At 44.7% G+C, this 23,737-nt stretch overlaps 1 protein-coding gene across 1 annotated transcript in view; it reads right to left on the reverse strand.

The window, feature by feature from the left end:
- ntng2b (netrin g2b) overlaps window positions 1-23,737 on the reverse strand; it is a 45,410-nt gene that overhangs the window by 17,738 nt on the left and 3,935 nt on the right. The window contains exons 3-4 of the mRNA XM_076158746.1: window positions 15,937-16,580; window positions 223-395 (exon numbers count right to left, since the gene is read on the reverse strand). Coding sequence (XP_076014861.1) covers window positions 223-395; window positions 15,937-16,580 — 817 coding nt within the window. The remainder of the gene's footprint in view (window positions 1-222; window positions 396-15,936; window positions 16,581-23,737) is intronic.

Here is a 23,737-nt window from a genome sequence, read left to right on the forward strand (position 1 = left end):
CATTTTTACTTCATTTAAACACCATAATTACATTGAAATCAGCATACATTGAACTATGCGTACTCTTTCCCTCATAGTCTAATCACACAATGCCTCAAGTATATTCAGTGAACCATGTAGTGTTGTTAATTTTTTCATCCATGTCTTACTTGCACTTTTGCATTAAGTTGCAATAGCACACATGACACAGTCAGAACAGATCGGCACGTCTGGAGTACGTACAGGTGTTGGGGGTCCCATTAGGTGTTGGCAGGTAGGAGCCGGCCTTCCAGGATTTAGCTTTGAAGCCTTTTTTACAGCGCTGGCAGTCCTGGCCTGTGGTGTTGTGTTCACACTGGCACTGGAGGTTCCCATCCTGCAGCAGGCACTGGGTGGCATGGAGGTTACACTTACACCTGAGGAAAGGAGAGGACAATAATGACCACACGGTTCAGATGAGACTTGAGTGTGTGTGTGTGCACTCTTGTGTGTGAGCCCGAGAGCCTCCTGGCAACTCCACATATGGCAGTGGATAAAGGTTGTAGCTTGTAAACACACACTTATTACTTGTAAGTGCTGTAAGGAGGTTGAAAGGAGATTTTGTCACTGTGCTTTTAAACCATGTATCTCCAAAACAACAACTGTTCAAGAAAACAACTTTTTAAATGAATGTACGGAAATCTATGATTGAGAGTGTGTGTGTGTGCGTCTGTTGTGGGTGGAAGGGATGGAATGGATCTACCATTATGCACCGTGCACACACCTGGGAAATTAGACAAGCAGAACTGAGAGTTGAAACCAAGAAATGATGGAGAAATATCCCAACAGACGCGAGGATGACGCAGTTACGTACCCACGAAACCGGAAGCTAGTCAGATTTTCATACATTGATACTTAGCTTGTCCCATCAGGAGAGAAAGGGAAAAAGCAACACAAATGTCTAATCCGCAATCTTTCAAGTCCTGCTTTCTAGATGACGACTGCGGGAAATAAGTGAATGAAACTGTAGCTGATGATGTTGAAATTTCTTAGTTCTCTTCTAATTTCCTCTAAATTCATTCAAGCTGTTCCAAGCCTTCATTCCACTTTTTCCACATTTTCAAAACTAAGACAACAACACCATGGCATCCATATAATGAAATGAATGATTAGTTTACTTCATTTGTTCTCTTTTTTTTTTTAAGTATTTCTTTAAGAAGATTATGTTCACAGACCACAAATGTAAGTAAATATTGCCTCTGTTGCCTTTAATTAAGTGTAAATGATGAAACTGTAGGTTCAAACTGCTTACTTTGTTTCACCATGTGAGACCAAAATTACTAAGCATTAAATATGTATGTGTGTGTGTGTGCCTGTGTGTGTGTGTTGGGTATATGAATAAGCCCAAATATCCGCAGGAGGCTCAGGTGTGTTATCCTGAGGTTGAAGTTCTGATGAGAAGGAAATGAGGATCTTAAGGAAACTCTGTGGCTACGACTTTAAATTACAGCCTTTTCCAGATGAGCGACGGGACTCCAATCGAGTTTGTTCCACTGGAGTGAACAGCTATCTGCCTGCATCAAATATTCAAAGAACGCTACTGTATGCTGGTCAGATGGCTGCTTCAATCATCTGCGCTTGCTCTCATCAGCGTCAGTTTGGGGTTTTCTGCTGCCTGTCAACGGACCTCAACCCCGATTCTGTAAGAGCGCTGTACGTCGACAAGCCGAATAACGTATGAAACTTACACAATGTGCGTCGACATGGAAAGGCGACCGCGATGAGTTGTGGCTTGTATCACATTGTTGGCTGCTGGCCTATAAATTACCCACAAGCGCTGTGTGATCACCTGACAGGACGCCGACGGGAGAATCCATCCACCTACAAGGCCTTTAGTTTCCTCCGTGCCTTCTGAAGGACGCGAGCTGTCCACTTTGCAAGGAGGGAAATTGAACATCTCTTTTTCATTGGGAAAGAGAGAGTGATGTGTGTACGTGCATGTGTGTGTTTCTCCTCGGCGCGACTTGGATGCATTTGTCTGAGAGAGGGGGTGACAAGACAGCAGATCTGGAGAAAAGCGGAGGCAATGTGACTAATGCTCGTGTTGGGTGACTGACAGCCGCAAACACATCACTGCTTCTCATCTCCTTCATCTTCGGCAATAAATCTCATCTATCACATTCCATAAGGTGGAAACAGGGCTGAGTGCAGGATCTGGAACTTGTAGTTTAGAATCGATACTAAGGACCAGAGTGATTGTCGAGTTATGCTACTGGGCAGTTTGTCTTGCAGCCTTAATGGCCACAGCGTAGTGGAGGAAATGGTCTCCTTGTCAATTAGAGGGAGGTTATCAAAAAACTTACATATCCTGATTTTAAAGCCTGCATACCTAGCTGCAGATCCATATACAGTATTTAACTTGACAGAACGTCTTTGCCTTCCTCCTCTCTACGCACACACACACAGAGTTCTTATACAACGTAGATTCATGCAAGTGTCCTTTTTCAAATGTTTACCAAGAGCCCTGCTTATGAATTGTTAATTGCAAACTATTGAAAAATAGTAAAGATCTGGAGCCGCAGTCTTGCAGGTCAAAACTTTGCAGACACTCCATCCCCTTGACCTGCTTTTCTGACTCCTGCCACATAATACTGCCCAGGAAGACCGGAGTGCTTCCAGCCTTGTACTTCTTCCGCATGACTGATGTGACACTCCGACTCTTCAAGTGCTCTGTCTCTTTTGCTCTCACTGTTTCTCTTGCTTTTGGATGACAGCTTGCACCGGGATTTCTCCCTCCACACACACACACGCACACACACGCACACACACGCACACACACGCACACACACACAGACACACGGGTACAATCGTATGTTAATGTGCAAGATGTCTACCTTCATGGCAGAGTCATCAAAGCGGCTCGCAGCTGAGGGAAGTTAAGACAGGACGGTCTGTTTACTTGGAGAGACGAGATGAAATGAGTGAAAGAGACAAAGGAGGGTGATAGGGAGGACGGAAATGGATAAACAAATAAATTGCAGTCTTTATTAAAGCCAATCAGAGGACGGCGTTTTAATTTCATCTGTTACATTGCTTTAACACAGGGGTTTCAAACTAATTTTAGTTTCGGGCCACACTCAGCCCAATTTAGATTCAAGTGGGCCGGATTAGTAAAATCATAGCATAATAACGTATAAAACTCCAGGTTTTCCCAGGCCCCCCCTTCTGTAGATAAGAATATTTTCTAAATTTCTTAATGTCTAAATGAAGTAATTTTTTGCAAGAAAAAGAACACTTTTCATCTTTCCAGTGACTGGTGTGGGCTCGCTTTGTGCTGCAGATGTTTTCAAATCGGGGTTGCAGCTTTTCAATGTCCAGCTCCGACCTATATTTTGTGTTTATTGAGCCTCACATAGGTAGGATGTGGCAAAGGAAGGAGTGTGGCCATGGCTCTCCTACCTACCAGTGGGCAATCACTCATTCTCCTGCGTTGTTAATAATGATAATTAGTTAATTCCCTCACAACTGTGCTTGTAACGCTAAACTAACGGCTAGCCAAGCTAAAGATGCGTCAGACCAGCTGATCAGCGCAAACTGTGAAGCAGCGCCTAAGTAAAACAAACAATGGATAAGGATACAAATACATGGAGCAATAAGGTTATCTGGACGCTCATTCTCCGGCTGCGATACAAAGAAGTATGGCCTCATTCATTTGCCTGAGGCGATACTTATTTGTATCTCTCCTCTTCCTAAAACAAGTCCAATTTCAACGATAAACAATAAGAACAATAGGTATCTATAGAACCACTTGTCAAGACCTAGAAATGATTTTAAATTTACGTACATTTCCATATCTGTGTGGAAATGTGAACCGGACTGACTCACTATCTGTGGATAACTCCAAAAAAGTCTTGGAGGAACATAAGAGTTTAATTCTGCCTGGGCAGTTACAATTTGCTTTCACTGACAACAACACAAGAGGGAAATAAAAATAATTAATAATAATGTGCTTGCTATATGAAGAAATTATAATAAATAAGAGAGGTAAAGGCAAAATATTCAAAAACATTTCCAAAACAAACACGCAGCATTTACTGAAAAGTACAAAGCAGGAAATGAACGTAAAATAGCGAGTTGGACACTGCTGTGGAAAGCTGGCGAGAGCAAACCGATCAAGAAGACCGATTTGAGAAGATCATAAGGCACGGAGAGCCACAGACGGAGATTACATGAAAGAATCATTTACTAAAATATCAGACAAGCGCTGATCTGACACTGATGTGGAAACGCTGCAGTTTAATGGCGAGATGCCGTCGCTTTGCGAGTCACAAAATCGACATGCGTTGTGGGAAATGTAGTTTATGGACAATTTACGTTGAAAAGCTCTTTGCTCTCGCAGGCCACATAAAATGACGCGAAGGGCCCAGATTCGGCCCGCGGGCCTTGAGTTTGACACCTGTGCTTTGACGATTTAAAACACAAACACGCACTCACATAAGAATAAAACACTGCATGCTCCTATTCCCTTCATGTGTATTCTGTGCATCTAATCAATGAGTGGGCGATGGGAACACACGTGCAGTAATTGTGACTCGGCAGCTTTCCTCTTTCTGTCCGTCTGGCAGTCCCTCTGTCGGCACTGTGCCTTTAATGATACGAGGAATGCCTGTTCTAGACAGCAGCGATGCAGCAATTAGGGGGATAAATAAGAAGAAAGATAAACAAACATCAAGGGGGAGTCATGTGGTGGCAAAGCCTGAGAAAGCAGCTGGAAGCGGCAGTTAATGGGGCTTTATCTGTCTCTTTACTGTAGTCGACGCCTATTCCTCCCCTCCTCTACAGGGATGATCCCTCCCTCTCTTTTTGTCTTTTGCACTCCTACTGTAGATTCCCCCTTTTCTTCAAAATTCCATCTTTCTGTTCACGTCTTTCCGTCTTCGAAGCGACAAGTAGTAATCCTCTGATGGCTTCTACCTTTTACTCCCCTCTCATTTGATTCCAAACTTCGCTCTCCTCCCTGTCCGTGCTCATAGGCCTCACCCCTTTAGCTCTTTTGCTTCAGCCCGCTGCAACAGTGCTCATTAAAGAGTGCACTGGGTAAATTGGATTGATGATACAGTATGTATCAGAGGAGTGGGTGGAGGGGGAAAATGGGGGTGGGGGCACTTGTGTCAAAGCCCTGACAGTCTGCCGTCCTTGCCTGACTTAAGTAACACTGGGAGCAGGAGGACGAGGTGCAGGAGGAGGAGGGTCCACATTGATGCGCTCTATCCTGCGATGACAGTCCGCATTGCTGCGGCTCTAACCCAGCAGGAGATCTCCCTCCTGTTCTCTCCATGTTCGATCAGCCGTCACTGAGAAAACCCACATGCTTGAAAGTACTTGTTCCCCAGACACACTAAATGCACAACAAGTTACACCACAAGCCAGAATTACACGGTGAAGCCTGATGTGGGTAATGACAGGGAAGTACTTACTCTCAAACCAGGGCTGACCAGCAGTAGACAGGTTTCCATTTTGCGCAACTTTGTACTTGAACATATTGTAGTTCGCAAGGCATATTGAATTGTACTGGAAAAAACATTGATTTACTTGTCCCCTGCTACAACACTGTGCACATTGAGTGAAAATGAGCCATTTAACTGCTGTTTACGTAAACCCCTTGATGCATTTAAGCCTATTTATATCAACCAAAGAGGAACGGTATTAACAACAACCTATTTTAATTTAATTCAATTTAAAAAGACTAAAAAACACAATTGGTAAATAATAGTAGATCGAACTACTTGGATGTGACAGACTTAGGAGTGAATGATGCACCTTGGTGTCCTCGTGTGTCCTCTCCACAACATCCTGCTCAATTCTGATTGGTTGGCTTCAGTCACCAAAAACAGGGATGCAGGTAAAACACTCACCTGCTGCCTTTGTACTTTGTGGGTATGCCTAACTGTGTTGTGTTACCTGTTGATGTTGGCACATTACAGAATTAAATCATCCAAAACAAAGTTCCAAGGGCAGTTCAGGGTTTGAATTCCTGAATGCATTTTTACATGTTAGAACCTGAAGACTATACCGCGCAATCAAATGGGTAAAATCACAAAAACATGATCTCAGAATCAAACTATTTAAACTCTTTACAAAACAAATTGTAGGTAAAATCTCAATTGCCACTGATAATACATTTAGGAGTGAATAATATTGTCTCCAGAACCTGTGATTATGCATCTCAGCATTGCGTTTATCCGTTTATTGAATATACGATTGCATGGCGTTCCAAACCAATTGAGCGCGTAGGGGAAGCGTGGAGCACACATGCTGGCACAGCATGCAGGAACTGAGCGTGACGCAGAGGCAACCAAGTGAGGAGTGGGAGTTACTGGATGGCGGATCATTGATCAGGAGAAACGCCTTATTGGCTTCTCGTGAAGTCTTTATCACCACCTCCCCCTCCCATTTCCTTCGCCTCTTCGCCTCGTAAATTCACCGCGGCTAATTGGACATGACTGCGTTTATGTTCCGGCTTCATAAATTTCTTTCTCTGAAGGCAGGGGATCGATTTTCCTGGAGTGCAGCCTCCTGGAACAGGGAGTGTATGGGCGTCTTCAAACATACCCTCTCTCTCTCCCTCCCTCTGCCCCACCTCACCTTTCTTTCATGCATCCATCCTTTTCTCTCTGTTGTTCACATGTGCGTGCCACCCCTCTACCTCTGGGCTACGTGCGTAACCTATAACTGACCTCCCCCCTGCGTTGACGTGGCTAATGGGAATAACACAAGGCCGCTATTCATGAACGCAAACAGTTTCTCACACACATTTCTATTAACCTCTCTCTCCCTCTGACAGAGCAATAATGGACCGGTGCCGTTTTTAAACAAATTATTCCACCCAAAGGACGGATCTGTCACCGTTGCCTAATGAGAGTCACTGACAGCAGTGCTTTCACTGCTATCTCTTTCTGTCTTTAGCACTCGCCCTCTTTCTATCTCCCACCAGCCTTCCATCTTTCTCAAGTTGTGCTATGTTTTTTTGGGCATAACCCAAAGTTTGGAGGAAGAGAGGGACCTACCATCTTCTGCACCCTCTTAAAAGACACAATGTCATGACGTCACATGGTTGAGATGTCTTCCATTATTAAAAACACTATGTGACCTTGAATGACTTTGCCATCCACACCACATCCAAGTGTTTCTACCAAGCCTGTGACCTCCATTGTGTGTGTGTGTGTCTGTGTCTGTGTGTGTGTCTGTGTGTGTGTTTGTTTGAGTGTGACGATTCATTATATGAGCACAGTGTGCGGTGAGTTAAAGAGCTGATCATTCACGTTGGATTGCACTTTCTGATTCAGGACAACAGCGAGAGTGAGTGAGAGTGAGAGAAAGCGACTGTGTACTGTATATGTGACTGAGTGTACTCGGGTAAATTATTTACATGCAGGATACAGTAAATGGCTGTTTCGTGCCTTTGGCTGCGTTGGGTCGTGTAGGGAGAGGTGGGCAGAGTCGGGGACCCACATTGAGCTACCTGCTCTCTAAAGTATGCATGGGGCTAAATAATGGAGCTCGGGCACATCTTGTTCTCCAGTCCAGACCTCAGAGGACTATTCTCGTGAGCCCAGGAACAGCAGAGACTCTGTGTGTGTGTGTGTGTGTGTGTGTGTGTGTGTGTGTGTGTGTGTGTGTGTGTGTGTGTGTGTGTGTGTGTGTGTGTGTGTGTGAAAAAGAGAGAGAGAGAGAGAGAGAGAGAGAGACACAGACAGAGGGAGAGAGAGGGGGGGGAGCTATACTGGAACAGTTCAGGTGCGGGTCACATACCGGCTGTGTTAAATATACTTTTATGCTGACCTTTCAACTGGCAGGGGTAATTAATATGGGGCTTTCGAGGGATTTCATCACCCTGGCTGTTTCAAGCGACACCATTTCTCTCGCCCCAAACATCAGGTGCGATACCCAGCACAGACTTTACATAACTCAGGCATTCAAACGGTATTGTCTTGAGAATAACTGTGATGGGGTGACCCTTGTCGATTCCTCATATTTTACTGGCATTTGGCACTTGGCAGGTGGTCATTTAAGCCCCCGGCATGCTCGCATTGTAATATTCATGCCGCATGATGCAGCATGAATGATGCAGTGCGTCTGACACCTGTCCTCCTTAAGCAGCCATGTCACTTGCATCTTAAGGCTTCTGCCGCGATGAGAGTCGCCGGCCTTGCTCTCTCTCTCTCTCTCTCTCTCTCTCTCTCTCTCTCTCTCTCTCTCTGTCCAGCCCTGGCCACCCCTAAGATCGCTGTGTAACTGCGCTGGATATTACATTATGCCTTCCCTGCAGAGTCCTTATGTTTAAATGAACACTACAGCAAAGTGTAACACCTGGGGAGAGAGGAAATTGGGCATGAGTTGGAAAGGGGGGGAAGGGGGGGGGGGGGGGGGGGGGTTATTACGCCTCCTCCTCGTACTTCATATATGAATAACGCCAAAAGAAGAAGGGGGAGGGTTGGGGGGGCAGTGGAAGAGATGAAAAAGTGATGAAGAGCTAGAATCTCAGAGGTTTGGCGGGGGGTCTTCCTGGTGTTCGGTTCCCCCACAGTGTCCTTGGACCCCCTCAGGACAGCATTATCAACCCTAGAGGAGCATTGTGTGTGTTGGTTGGCATTGTGTGTGTTGGTTGGGGTCATATTGGATATAAGTGTGCTTGTGCATGTAAATGTGTGTGTTTTAAACAGAAGAGCTCTGGATTTTGGAACACAATAAACACAACGCAGCTATCTAGGCCATCGCGCTGAGACAATGTACCCATCCAATGAGCTTTAGAGTGAATCCTTAATCTGTGAAGGGACATTATTATGAAAATGTATGAGAACACATTTGCAAAACCTGCAGGCTTTCACTGTAAATAATCTTTCACAAAAACACCATTACTGCACATAATTCAATGGGCCAATCGGGTCGTCGCTCTCAAATCATGAACCTCATTCACAAAAAAAGAACACTTATAAGTGCATGTCCGGACACGCACACGCGGGAACACACATTAACGCGCAACACTCTGTGTGTGTGTGCCTGTATACCCTTGCATCTGTATTGGTGTCTAATTCCGGTGAGACGGCGGAGGGCTGGGAGCCTGGGGAAGACGAGCTGAGGTGGGATCAGCTGGAGGACAGGGGTTAATATAATTATCCTGCTAAAACCTTGAGTCCGGGAGAACATCATTAGTCATAGAGGAGAGCTACCCAGAGGAGGGGAGGAAAGGAGGTGAGCAGAGGGAGGAACGGAGAGCTTCAAACACACCAGTGCACTTAGTAAGACAATTAGTACAAGGACTAAAACTTGGGGGCCTTATTAAAAACAGAGAAGATGCAGTGTTTACCTGCTGCTATGAGCTCCAGCAGGAACCGTTTCACTTACTCAGTGATTATGATGTCTTGCTTTAATATTCTCTGTGTAAGTGCATTATATATGGAAAAAAAGCTCAGGAATTAGGTTTATAATGAGTCTTACGCAACAACAATTTACTGATTAATTAAGACTTTCCTGTTTGGAGCTGTGGATAAACAGAATATCTGAATCGTGTGCCACTGGAAGCTTAGATGAAGCATGTTCCAGTCGCTTCCACTCAAACTTCAATAATCTGTTTTACGGCAAGTTCAAGTTTGGTGAACTTTGACCACAGATGTCTAAACGCTCTCGATCAATACAGATCAATGTAGCAATGATCATGGTGATAACAAACTGACGTTGTTTTAATTCTGCAAAGTCTTGAAACATTTCCAAGTAGTAGAAAACTATAAAATCCTTATATACTATAAGTGTAGCATGTTTATGTCATGATGTCATACTGCATTTTATTGAGTTGGGACCAGAACTGATCTGTGTGTTTTTTTAACACATCGTGCCCATCATAATGATATGCTAATTAATGTGGTTGTCTGTGAACAAACCATCTTTCCAAGGACACCCTCCCTCTACCTCATGTTCGCTCACTTACAATTCCCAGCATGCTTTTCAGCTTTACAGCACGCTTGCGGTATCAAGAGATTCCCCTCTCGCCAGATGCTTGGTAAAGCGCTGTGCGGGCGCTGGTGGGGAGAATTCTTTATTGTATTTGTGAATTTAAAAGGATATTTATGGGATGAGTGAGACGAGGGAGAAGGGCTGGAGGAGGAAAAGGGAAATCTATTGAAGAGACTCGGGAGGAAGTGGAAAGAAGAAGAGGTGCGTCTGTGAAACAAAGGGGGGGTGGGGAGGGGAGGGAAAATCGCTGACTTTAACTTTCTCCCTTTCTGAGGGGAAATAAACAGCGATTATCAAATCACTTAGAACCATTGTGTCATAAATCACGGCATATGAGGGGAACAATGACACATTCGTCATTGTGGTCCCTCGGCTTTCTGCGTGCCTTTCCTTTCCGGGGAGTGCTCATGAATGATTTAAAAAGCGATCTGTTTCCGAGCCGAGGCTGTCTGTTGAGGCAGGGGAGGGGAGGAGGAGGAGGAAGAGGAGTAGGGGGCGGAGTCAGATCGGGTGGGAGGGGACATGTAAAAGGAATGAGCGAGGCGTGCCCCGCTCATGCATTCACATGAAGGTTGGGATCCGCTGGGGCCGAGTGACGAAAAAGTACTGTATGAAATCGAGCTCCCCAAGTTCTCCTTCACATTGAGCGAAAGGGATGTTTCACTCACATCAGGGGTCTTCTACTGAAACAGCGTAATGGAATAGCCAGAAAACAGGGAAGGCTATGTACCTGTGCGAACTGGAGAATAATATTTACAGAGCATCACACCGAACATCGTTCATCACAAAATCACACACCCCTACTAGTCCAATGAAACTAGAAGTTAATCCATCATCTGCCTCTCCTTCTCTCTCTCTGTCCTCCTGATCCAGGCTTATACCTCCCATCCTCTCACCTTCACTCTGCAAAGGACACAAAAGAAAACTTTGGCATAATTCAAAACTAGTGTGACAGTTTCCAAAGTCACCCGATGTGGATAATCAAGACACACACACACACACGCACACGCACGCGCACACACACACACACACACACACACACACACACACACACACACACACACACACACACACACGCACACAGAGAGACAGAGACAGACTGGAGGCTCTAAAGAGGGGAGCCGGAATGAAGAAGCTGTTATTCCTTTCTCCCGTAGAGGAGGAGATGGTCGAAACCCGAGGCCACACATTCATCAGGATCTACCTCACTTCCTGTCAGACATCAATAAAGCTTTTCAACAGTCAGATTTAGTCACTGTAAGCCATTCAGAGTCCAATTAGTCTATTTGGCCAGAGGAAATATTACAGGACATGACATTACACGTGATTTACTGAGAGGCTCTGACAGATTACCAAGTCAAGTATGTGTCGTTTGCTTGTACTCCGACTCGGAACAACCGCAGAAAGCAAAACAACTGGACAACGTCTTTGCAACATTTGAAGAAATAACACAATTTTTTTTAAATGTGATTCTGTTTCAGTGTTTCAGATGGCGAGCTGACACCTCTCAGCACATTAGCTCTCTCAGCAGGAGGCCGGGACGGCACAGAGCGAAATGCAGACGTTCGGCAGACAAAATGAGTCAAGCAGGCATGAAACAACATGACCGTAGAAAAAAACATAACTCATAAGGTCATTAGCATTTTCGTCATTTGTCGCCGCTCCTCTCTAATAACAAATTCGCTGCAGTGGAGCAGTTTTTGTGCAGTGGAGCGTTCAGCCAAAGTATTTGATTGTTTCTTTGTTGTTTTTCTTCTTCGTTGTCATGTTACTTGTGTTATAATTAACGACGTTCCTTCACTTTGAGATTGTAGAAGAAGAAGAAGAAAGAAAGAGAAAGAAGAAGCCATATGTCACAATGGTGCGCATTGGCGTCTGCTTGTCACTAATCAAATATGACCCTAATTAGCCAAGCGGTGGCACTATTATCAAATAAATCTGTGTCAGGCTTTGCTCAGCTATGGCTGCTCTGCTGTGGCTGCTCTGCTGTGGCTGCTCTGCTGCACTGATGTCAGCTGTATTGAATTTTTCTCAAATTCTGTCTTGGTTGGGAAATAAATTCCTCGATCATTTATGCAGTCATCACCAAGCTTTTTAGAAGCCAGTTAAGCACCAAACTAATAATAATAATTTAAAAAAAAACAAGAGTTGTGATGACTTCATTGTAAAATGTTTATCCTCCTGTGCTTTTGCAAATACATGATGTAGACATATGATACTTGGCCAAAACGTCCAGTGGTGAGGGACACAAAACCGATCTGCCTCTGTGTATTTAACAGGGCCTAATTTAAGCCAGATGCAATTTACACCACCGCATAATCAGATGACAGCATCAACCTAATGTGTGCGTGCATGCAGATACTTTCTGTGTGTGATGGAAAACTTGCACCTCATTACATGAAACAAGCGCCCCTGGTCACAGACGAGCTGTGGCTCATTTTCCAAAACAATGCTTCACAACTGCCTCCGGTCAGGTTATAACCCAGGAGGACGCTTGCCTCAATAGTATAGTCACCCAAAGAAGAGCTGTGATGCTGGAAGTGTCTATACATGCTGAAATTTCCACAAATAAGGAATTCCTGGGATCTTTTATTCCTCCCTTCACCTATCGTTCAGGGGAATAGGAGACAGTCAAACTGCATACGTGGCTTCTCTTAAATGTCATTCTTTCCCGTCAGCCAATCAAATCAAATTGAAAAGTCGGGCAGCAGAGGACCTGATGCTGTTGCGATTACCAGTGAGGAGATAAAAACGAGGCAGACTTGGTCTTCTTCTCATCCCGATCCATTTCCTTGCCTCCATCTTGGCTCTAATCCACTTAGGTGGCTCCTCTTGAGCTTACAGTCTTTCCTTTATTCCATTATAAAGACCCACCGTACGACCTGCTGCTTATTTCATTAAAAAGGCCCAACCCATGACCCCGCATCTAATCCATAATGCAGACTACAGGGCAGCCATGCTCTATAGTCCACACTGCAGCTGACAGATGAGACAGAGGGAACATGAATGGCAAGATGGCGCACCAATGAATGAGGGCGAATCTGAGAGCCCCGCTTGTGAGTGAAGCTTACCCAGTGAATATGATTTCACTGATGTAAATGATGATAGAGGGTTAGGACTTGGCTGTTCTATGTGCAATGGCTGGATATGGCTTTCACATGGCCCGGCAGGGATATGGAAATGGACAGATCTAAAGGTTGACTATAGCCTGTAAAATGAGCATAAAGCCAGAGGCTTTCAACCCCAAAACACCTTGGCTAGAGTTTATATTGTCTTTTGTACTGTAGCTCATTACAGTTAACCTTGGGAGAACTTTGCAACACAAAGTGAGTGATGGTAAATTAAATAATAAAATTATATTGACTATATCCAATTTTACCTTGCTTCCACTGCCTGTGTTTGTATCTTACCCTCTCTCTGCCCTCCTCAGGCTGCCCTCCACCCTGCAGCGTCCAACTGGTTCAACATCCAGTTTGCTGAGTGATTTCAGCACGTCCACAAATCTAAATTTACAGCCTCCCCCTGTCAAACCTTGCTTGCCTGCGTTTGCACTTAATGGCCTATCAGGTTACGCATTTATTGATAAAGCAGCACTATTTAGTCCTGAGGACCTGGCTTCCCGCATACCTGTGCCAGCTCTTTAGAGCACAGCCAGTCATCCTGACAATGCAGCGTCAGAGAAAGGAAACATGTCCCAAAGAAGTGACATCATATACTGTTTGATGAGAGAAGGACTCGCTTACTCTCTGTGTGCGCTACACTCAGTTCGTTGAGAACTGTTAACTAATAATCATTACTTTTAACTGCATTCAGCCAGAGAGCCACAGCTAAAGGCCTGGGGACATACAATATGGCCAGGAAGTGACTAAAACCCTCTCTTCATCGATAACCCCAGCGTATCTCATTACCGTGGCGACCTGCAGTACACTGCCACTCGCTCTTGATCATATAAAACCCATTTTACTGCGCCATCCCCACCGGAGCACCAGTGGAGTGCAATATTCATTATTCAAATTTTAAGCATTGGAAATCCCAATATGTTACTAAGGCCAGATGAGATGAGATGAAATAGCTTAGCCTTTTGTCCAGGGAACATTGACTAATCGTCTCGTTCCCCAAAATCAATTTCCCAGCCGTAAGCATCAGACACTCCTGATTGTACTGTACTATTGAGGACCCCCCACCACAATCACCTAATACTCCTGCTGGCTGCCCAGAATAACTTATTGATTAGTGATTATGTTACGGGAGGTGTGGGTGGCCGGGGGCGGAAGACGGACTGGCCTCAGTCATCTCCACTAGGCTATATTTGGGTCCTCTGTTATCAGATCCAGCACATACTGACACTCACCAGCTGCCACCAGCCATCAGCACGTCGCTCTGGATGAGACAGCGGTGGAAGAAAATTAAGAAAAGGTAGTTTACTGAAAATATCTGTAAGTCTTCCATGCATGGGAGCACAGTGGGGATGAGGAGTTCTGGTGGGCTACTGAATAAATATAAATATTCAAAACAGAGGTAACTGATTGTTAATGTCATTGGGTTTGATGGAGATTTGGCATGGCAATAGATTGTTTGACCCCCCGGGTATGAGGCCGCTCTCGCTCTCTCTCTCTCTCTCTCTCTCTCTCTTGCTCTCTCTTTCCCTCTCACTCTCTGATTCTCTGCTGAGCATGAAAAGTGCCTGTGATCAATACCTGCAGGCCCTCTTTCTTCAGTGCCAGAGGGGTGTGTGAGTGTACTTGCGTGCTTGTGAATGCATGTGTGCATGCTGTGTCAGCATCCACTCAGGCCTTCATCACACACCCCCATACCCCGACTCCACACCCACACTCAGACAGGCGCCCACATCAGCCAACACCCCTCTCAACCACTCATTTTCACTTTCCCCCATTTATCGTACACACACACACACACACACACACACACACACACACACACACACGCGTGCACCTTCCTCCGTCCTAACATTCTGGGCCATCCCAACGAGGATGTTAAATACCATTCAAATGTCAGCCTGCTGTATTGATTGGAATAATAATTCTGAAAGGTAGGAGAGATGGCTTGTTGATGCTAAGCAGACGTGTGATCGTCCAAGCATCCTTCACTGTCACAAAGTTGCCATGTAAGGCTTCCCGGCTCCCCGTGCGGAATGTGGATGGCGGTTTACGTTAGACCACCGAGGCTGCGCATTTTCTTCATTAATCATTGTCCTCACAGGCCAGTGACAGGCACACTAAGGTGCACGTTAAGGGGAATCGGGTCATTGTAAATGCCCTCGGATTAGCCTGGGTTATCGAAGTGTGTGTGTATGTGTGTGCACGGTACAGTGATCAGCAGAACAGAGGGCATGTTTACCACCAGATGGTTTTCATTATCTGTCATGTCTGCGTGTGAGGAGAGACAGAAATGATATTCAAAGAAATGGTTCAAGATTCATATTATTAAAAAATTGGATGCAATGCGTAATGAAGTTTTTTTGCTTCAACCAGTATTATCATGGGAGATTAAATATAGATAGACATAGATAGATAGACATTTGTGTGTGAACAGGTGTATTTTGTGTACCTTGTGTACCTCAACAAGCATTTTAAGGAAACTGAAAAGAGAGTTGTTTGGGTTTAGGGCTGACAAGACTTTGAGATTTAAGATTTAAGATTTAAGAGTTTATTTATCATGTAGCATTTAGCAGATTTACCTCCAATTTCTGTAGAAAGATTATATTTTATAGTTTAATAAATGTGTGTATGAGTATGTATATATTTGATTATATGATGGTCATATAATTGTTTGGAATATATATAAGGATCATTTAATAATAATTGTGATATTTCTGAGAGAGAAATCAGTTTAGTCTGCTTGATCCCATTTTAGTTTTTTTTGTTTAAAATAAACAAATTTGTGTCAAGAAATGCAAAATGTGCATCTGTAACTGTACTTCCGTGTTCTTTGTTAGGGATTCCTCACCTGGCATTCACCTCGATGTTGGAGATGGCATAGAAGTACTTGAGCAGGTTGTCTCTCTGGACATATGTGCCTCCGAGGGCGGGCCTGAGTAGCCTTAACCTAAGGTTGGTGAAGGTGAAGAAGTCTCTCAATCCCTTCATACTTTCCATGCGCGTGTACAAGTTGTCCATATTCTGTAGACGAGACCCTGCAAACACAGCTAAACGCTGCCGCACCTCAAACTTTACATTCTTGTCGTTCTTGGAGCCGACCCAGCGTGAGTACTGCTCGGTGCAGATGACCCGCGTGATGTTCGCCGGTGTAAGGTCACGCACGTGTTTGGGTGGCATGTTAAAGGCGTCAAGGCAGTCGTCGGCGTAGAACTGGAAAGGCTGCCAGTAGCGTCCGTGGTCCATGGACTTATCCAGTACCATGATGGTGGGCCGGCCATACTCAAAGGTGATCTGGATGTCATCTGTGAGTTCTAGACTCTTGTTCCAGGACATGCTGATGTTGGCCAGCAGGGGTTCTGGATGGCGTCTCCATGTGACAGTCTGCCAATAGGTTATGAGACCGTTGCGTTCACGGTCCTGCATCAGCTGAGGAGGGTGGGCCAGGTCTGGGTTAGAGGCATCGCACTCGTCACTGCACAAGTACGGGTTCTCCTAGTAGAGGGATGAAGAAACGGCAATAAGAGATCAATCAAGGAAATGACACACTGTATAGAATTAAATGTCATACTCAACTCTTTTGCATGATCCTGTGTATCAATATGGATTAAAAACAAAACGATGCTTTGCTAATTCTTACGGTGTCTGACTGTAAGAAAACATTAATATTTCTCAGACACAGGACTGTGTCGATCTTAATGAGCGCTCCCTTCAACTCCTCACCAAGGCACTGGGGGAATGAGGGCTTAAAAGTAAAGTTGGCAAACAAAATAATAGGGGAGCTTGAAGGTCAAGAGGATCATGAGTCATCACCGTCTTTGCATAGGCAGCAGAGGGCTGCCGCACTTCTAACTCCGCAGAACTGATCCTCCTGTTCTAGTGATGTCAGGACTTCCAAGCCGCGACCCCTCTGCAGAGCTCTTTCAGGAAAGTCAGCGGGATTATTTACACTCCTCAGGAGTGGCAAGCTGCAGGCCTGGGCCCACCTGCGCTTTACGCCTGGCTTTCCTTCCGCTCTCCTCGTCGTCCTCGAAAAGACAAATTCCTTCTCTTGAGAACCAGAATTCTCACCACCCTCGACACGTTCCCCACCTTTTAAGACAATTCCCATCGTATCTTTTTATCCCTATTTTACTTTGAAGCTGATGCATTTGCCTTTTCTATAGTTTGAAATCACAAACTCCCAGTATTGCAATCATTACATTCAGAAACTGTCTTGTTTTAATTTACTTCTCTTTAAAGCTCTTTTCTTGTTAGTAAGTATTGGCTCAGTTATCATATACAACAAAAAACAATTATGTGAACAAATTTGTTTGATTAATTCCCCAGTTTTTTCCTCTATAAATGCACTTACTGTATCTGATAAAACGTTATTGCTGTTATATATTTTTTTAGCCGAAAGGCTTCGTTATATTTGCTGTGTCGTAATCAAAAAGCCATGCATTTGTTTCTTCTTTGTGCTTTTCTTCCTCCTCCTCCTCTTCCTCGTGATTAGTTTGTTCTTTTTGTTGTTGCTGACAGTACTACCAGGATTGAACCGATTAATTCTTCAGGGATAAATGGTTACATGACACAAACATTTGCTTCAGTTTCATCTGTTTCATTTGCTACATAAAGAAAATACAGCTTCTCTCTGCGTACAGCAAATACTGCTTCACCTTGTAGTCGACTAAGAGCAATTAGGAGTGTCTCTGACTTGCAGTTTGTTGCTAATGCACTCTCTGTGTCCTTGAGATTCCCTAAACATACCTAACATTAAAAAACGTCGAAAACCTAATGGGTTTTAATCAAATCCAAGGAAATGTAGAATGCAATGTTTAATGTTAAATGCAAAGTCATGCTTGCTGTGATCAGAGCTAGCAGGAATTGAACTCGACACAAAAGCTCTTTTTAGTAATTTGTCAGATTAGCACTTTGACTAAGCAACTGAGGTTGCACCGAGGAGATTAATAGTCCTTAGAAAGTTGGTGGAACATTGATATTCAAAAATAATTTCACTGGTTTATAAATAGCGCAGCATGATGAGGTGGAACTGTGACTTCAAACAACACCCACTTTAGAAATATATATGTTCAGTAAAATTCAAATGCAGCTGCATCTTCCTTCTTCACGTCTGCTATCGAGAAGCAGAACGTGCAGCCACTCCTGCCTCTCGAATTAAGTCACTGGACTGTACCACAGGAAAGTGAACAGTCACTCAAAACCACTCTAGTGGTCTAATAACAAAAGCAAAAATTACAATCCTGTGAGGCTGAGATTATAAATCATCTGATTTATGGTGACAACACACAGAGGGAAAACTCCAAACATAAGCAAACGCTGAGCCGGTGCTGAGGAAAGCTGTATGGAACAAAGATACTGTACAGGATCATAACGCATGGAAATATACTGCAATATTACAGCCAAACTACAGTGTCTTTGTAGCAGAAACTGCAGATAATGTATCTCTCTCCTCGCTGGAGCAACACAGCAGTATTGTTCTCTATCTGATAACCCAATTATCTTTCCTTGTACAGACTCAGACAGAGATCACTGTCACTGCAAATACACTTAGCACGATAATCTACTATGCTTATAAACAACTGCAACAGGAAACTGTAATTAGACCTGGAATTTGATGAAGTAACCTCTCCACCTAAACCTACGTCTTACCATTTCCTGCTGCACTTGTTTATTGAAAGTCAGAGGGAGAGTGCTTTTAGTCCAAAGTGGCCTGGCCGTGTTCCGCGGCCTCCATTAGTGTTTCGCCTCTGACCTCGGCCCAGACACGTGTCCACACACACGCGGGACTGGATTAGAAGCCTGTTGTTCCGAGGATGACCCTCAACCTACAAATCCTATTGAAAATGATCTCACTGTCACACTGTCCCAGATACACCGCAAAACTCCATTGAGGATTCCTTCCAAAAATGTGTGTGTGTGTGTTTGGCCACGTTTATGCTCCCACATGTGTCCGAGATAAAGAGCAAAGTCAGTGGTACAAAGGGGAGATAGCGAGCCTTTAAATAGATGCAATACTGGGGTTAATAGAAAAGTTCAGAGCCAGGGCGTGACCATGACACTCAACTACGACCCTGCACCAGCTCAGCCCTAGAGATGACATCATCTCATCTGTAGCGGATAACCGGGATTAAATTAATCCAGGAAGGCGATCATGTTAAAAAATAAACAACACCTCTGGGTTGAATATGCCTCTACTGCACTCAGAGTTTATCAATCATCGCCTCGTGTTTTCTGTCTTGATGCAGCAAAGGGTTGGAAGCGGCAGGTTGTGGCCCGTAGCTCTGACCTCTGCGGGCCTGCAGGATTAGCTACAGTAGAGGTGCTATGTGATACAGGGAGGATGGATTTTATTCCCTACGAGAGTCTTACACACGAGGTTATGTTTAAGCCCTTTGTTTGCCCAGCCCTCCTTATCCCACTCTGTCCCCTGTACTGGCCCACATTTTCATGCCAGCATACACACACCCGCAAACACCCGCTCAAAAGGTACACACACACACACACACACACACACACACACACACACACACACACACACACACACACACGTGCAAGCGAGTACACACACAGATCCTGGCCAACTGCTGCGGCAGGTGGCCCGACTGCTAAGCCCTTCCAGCAATTATCCTCACTGAGATCCCGTCTCCTAAACAACAGCCGCCATGATGCCCCTGCGCTGAGTGACTTCAGTGTTTTTACTCCATTATTTTTTCACTCGCCGGATTAAAAATATGATTCAAAAAACTCATTAATATGTGCTCACGCTCCGACGCTTTGCCATGTGCTCGGCCTACAGGGAGAAAATTCATATTTCAGTTCTAAGTGAGGTCTGCAATGTTTCTAAAATTGTCTTATACAAACATTGATTTTTAGTTGGACCGTTTCTTCAGTGTTTAAGCACAGTTTCCAACGACAACCACAAAACTTTACTGTTTGTCTACAGATCCAGCAAGCTGCCATTATGCATTTACACTCAAATAAAACGAGGAAAATTGCGATCTTCGCCTCTTCCCATGGCTTCACCTTCCCTCCCTGCCTCTTTTATGACCACTTCTCTCCTCAAAATATCTCTCCTTCCATCCCTCCGTCACACTGTCCCCTCTACCCTTTTTATTTCTTGCACCACTTATAGAAGTTTCTATGGTATATTGCTGGCAAGGGGAATAAAGGTAGAGACACACACTCAGAGAACACAATTTATTTTGTTTTGGAGAAACATCAAATGAAATGACCCTCCCATTAAAAAGGCCACTGAGGGGCAGAGAAAGGGATATTGCTTTTTCACTTATAAACTTAATCTTTCATTTTGTTGGAAGCTTTTCCATCATACTGACGTTTATTGTTAGCATACCTCAAATGAAGTTTGCCTGTGTTTATTGAATGAATACCAACTTAAGAGTACACAAGCTTTGTAGCTCTGTTAATTGAAACAGTGATATCTGCTGGTAAATTCTACATTCTGTGCTCTCTAAGGAGTCTCCGGGACAGGACGGTGAGTGTAAATGTGTCGGAATGTCCGTATTAGTGGGTACGACTGAAAGTAAATGTTTACTGTACGCGTGCGTGATTGTGTTACACTGCAAGAGGAGTAGAGAGAACAGGGACATCATGCCTGAGGCAGCAGCACAGGCCATCCAGCTCAGACCGCCCACAGTTGGGGCGAGAGACCTTGTGACAGAAACTCAGTATTTAAAGTCATGTACAAAATATCAGGGACACACAACTGTTTTTATAAGGTGAATCCAGATAAAAGTTGTTATCTGTAATGACAACAGAGGCAAGGAAACTTTATATACTGTTTATAACTTAAATGAATGTCTAAGCCTTATGTGATGTGTCTTTATGTACCAGCAGGTCCATGATATGCTGAACATTAAAGAGTCAAGATTGAGAAACTGTGGTGTTCTGAAGTGTTAAAGATATTAAATCATCGCCCAAATGTGCTCAACATACATCGATGATACACACACATCTACACACACACCCACACACACAGGCATCTCTATAGCGTCTCTACATATGGTGGCACCTCTGCAAACAGCCTTCAGCCCCAGGTGGTTTGCTGAGATGAGTTCACCTCAGGTGTCCTGAGTCTCTGCAGCCGATCCCTCTTAGTATCAGCTGGCTGGGAGATAAATCTCACTTAAAACTGTCCTCCTATTCTACCAACACGTCTAAACACTCTGATCGCGTTCAACTGTATCCTACCGGGGAAGCGAGCCATTCCATTACATCATTCCACCCTCCCCCATCTCCCCTGCACACATTCAGTCATTCTTCCTGTCGCTCTCCTTAGCTGTCTTCTTCTTTCTGTTACCTTCGTTAATTACAGCTTGCACTATCAGACCGGCTCGTGCTGTGCCCAAATTCACCTCCGGGGGTGTATTATTAGGACACTGGCCACCTGGGCTGCATTTTGCCTTTGGTAGGCACATGAGGGAGAGCCCGTCGCTGGGCGTTGCGGCCCCTTTTGCACGACCTTTGACGGCCCACTGCTGGGCAGGGCAGGGCAGTGGGGCCTGGCAGGGCGACTCTGGGCGGGGTGTGTGAAATGTGGCTATGGGCCCAGTCTGGGAAGCACAGCTCCATGCTACCAGCTGCCATCTTCCTCCCCTTTCTGCTTGCTCCCCTTCTACTGCTGCGTGGCTTCTCTCTCTCCTCTCATGTCTATTTTTAGAGCTGGCTGATTCCTACCTTCTAAAACGGGCAAAGCTGTTGTGGTACAGGAAGGTGTGTTTTTGTCTTTCGTACACTCACAAATATGTTCAGCGCAGTGGCCAAAACCTGCACAGGGGTTCAACGCCAAACACCCCCCCCCCCCCCGCCCCGCCCCTCCCCACTTGTCTCTTAACGCCATCACACACTGTGGAATTCTTTATGGATGCATGCATCGCATTTGCATGCGGTTCGCTCTCTATTCTCAGCCCAAGTTAGTTGGTTGACAGAGGGCTTTGGTTCAAAAGCAAAAACTGAAAAAAGCAGAAAACAACAACGCACAGAGACTGTGTGGAATGCAAAATCTTCATATCGACAGGATGTGTACTACTGTGAAACTCTGGTCCGATTTCATCATTTTGCTTAGCTAAGCTTGGATCTTCCTCACCTCTCCCTCATCATTAGCCATTCCCCTCTGCAACACACTCCATATTCTGTTTCACACCCCCGCCCCCCTTACTCCATCATCTCCAACAACATTCTGACTGTATAGACTGTATATCTATCCTACAGAGGGACTACAAAGCGCCGAACATAGAAGAAGTGACAGTAGCATCTTCGTAAGTGTTATGTGGAGCCCCGTCATGTTGAAAGAAGCCAACATGCTGGCCTGTTTGGCTGAGGAGACATAATGCTGCATTCCCAGAGAACAAGAGAGATAAACAGAGTAGAAAAAATGCATCCCTGTGGAGCTGGAGGGACCAAAGTAATGTAAACCAACACATTCGGGAGGAGCTATCCCTTACATCAAAACGGCAAAAGTGAATCCTCCCAGAGGTGTAGGCAACATACGGCAGAATTCATAGGGTGAGAGAAGGGGGGGAAACTATTCTGCATCTTCCGCAGTCTGTCTCAAGATGAGCAGCTCTGCGTATTGGGTGATGCAGTCTTTCTTTCTTTTTCTTTTTTTTCTCATTCAATGCACTGACTTTCCCTTGACTTGTGGGATTGCTGAATGAGTGAATGTAAAAGCACACCAATTAGATAAGAAACCGGCTTTGCTGTAAATCTGCAAAATCCCTGGGTAAGAAGAGTGAGAGAGGAGAAAGAAACCCTGCTTTCAAGAAAATGAATGATCTGTATACAAACAATGCCAAGCAATAGCCAGGTGTTAGAGAGGTGTGTGTTGTGTGTGTGTGTGTGTGCGCGTGCGTGCCTGCGCGTGTGTGTGTGCGTGCTCATATGTGTGTGCGCGCGTGCGTGCGTGTGTGTGAAGATGGATTCCTCTATTTGGAGTCCAGTCTGAGGTTAAGAGATATGTGATAAAATATGCACTGTAATTTGACAGTGTGCTTCCACCTCAGCATTGTTTGTGGAGCTTAGATTATTATAATTGTAAAATAAATACAACTGTAACCTTAAATCTGTCAAATAAGTCTTACAAAGGTGTATGTTTGTAACCCTAAAATCAAAGGATCACATTGTATCAGGAATCACATGTGTCAATTCTCAATGCGTCTTCGTTCCCTTAATTCCCAGCCTGGGTAATGTCTCCACAGTGGAAGACGACCTGAGGGGGACCAGAATTGTCTACAATAAAGACCCTCGTCTGATGTGAAAGTGCTGACTAAGCCCTGTCCTCTATCCCTCTCTCTCTCTCCCCCTCATCTCCCTGGCAGCGTGGATCAACATGGATCCCAGGGATGGACCAGTGCCGCCCAACCCTTGTAAGGAAGCCCATTAACGACCCCATCAATATTTCATCATCGCTCACTCAGAAACTCTCATAGTTATAGAAGTTTCCAGGCCAGCGCCATTAGGGGGCAGACGTCAATATGTTATGGCAGCAAGCATCTCTCTTCACTTCTCCTCCTCCTCTTTCCCTTCCCTCCGTCTGTCTCTGCTCTCCAGAGAAGTCATTGGAGAGGCTTTCTCAAAGACGACAGTGGTTTTCCGCTACTTCCGCATTAAACAAATCATTAACCATTAGGTAT

Source organism: Genypterus blacodes, unplaced genomic scaffold (genome assembly GCF_046128005.1).
Source record: "Genypterus blacodes isolate CSIRO-AG114 ecotype Tasmania unplaced genomic scaffold, CSIRO-AGI_Gbla_v1 ptg000085l_1, whole genome shotgun sequence".
In the NCBI taxonomy this organism is placed as follows: Eukaryota; Metazoa; Chordata; class Actinopteri; order Ophidiiformes; family Ophidiidae; genus Genypterus; species Genypterus blacodes.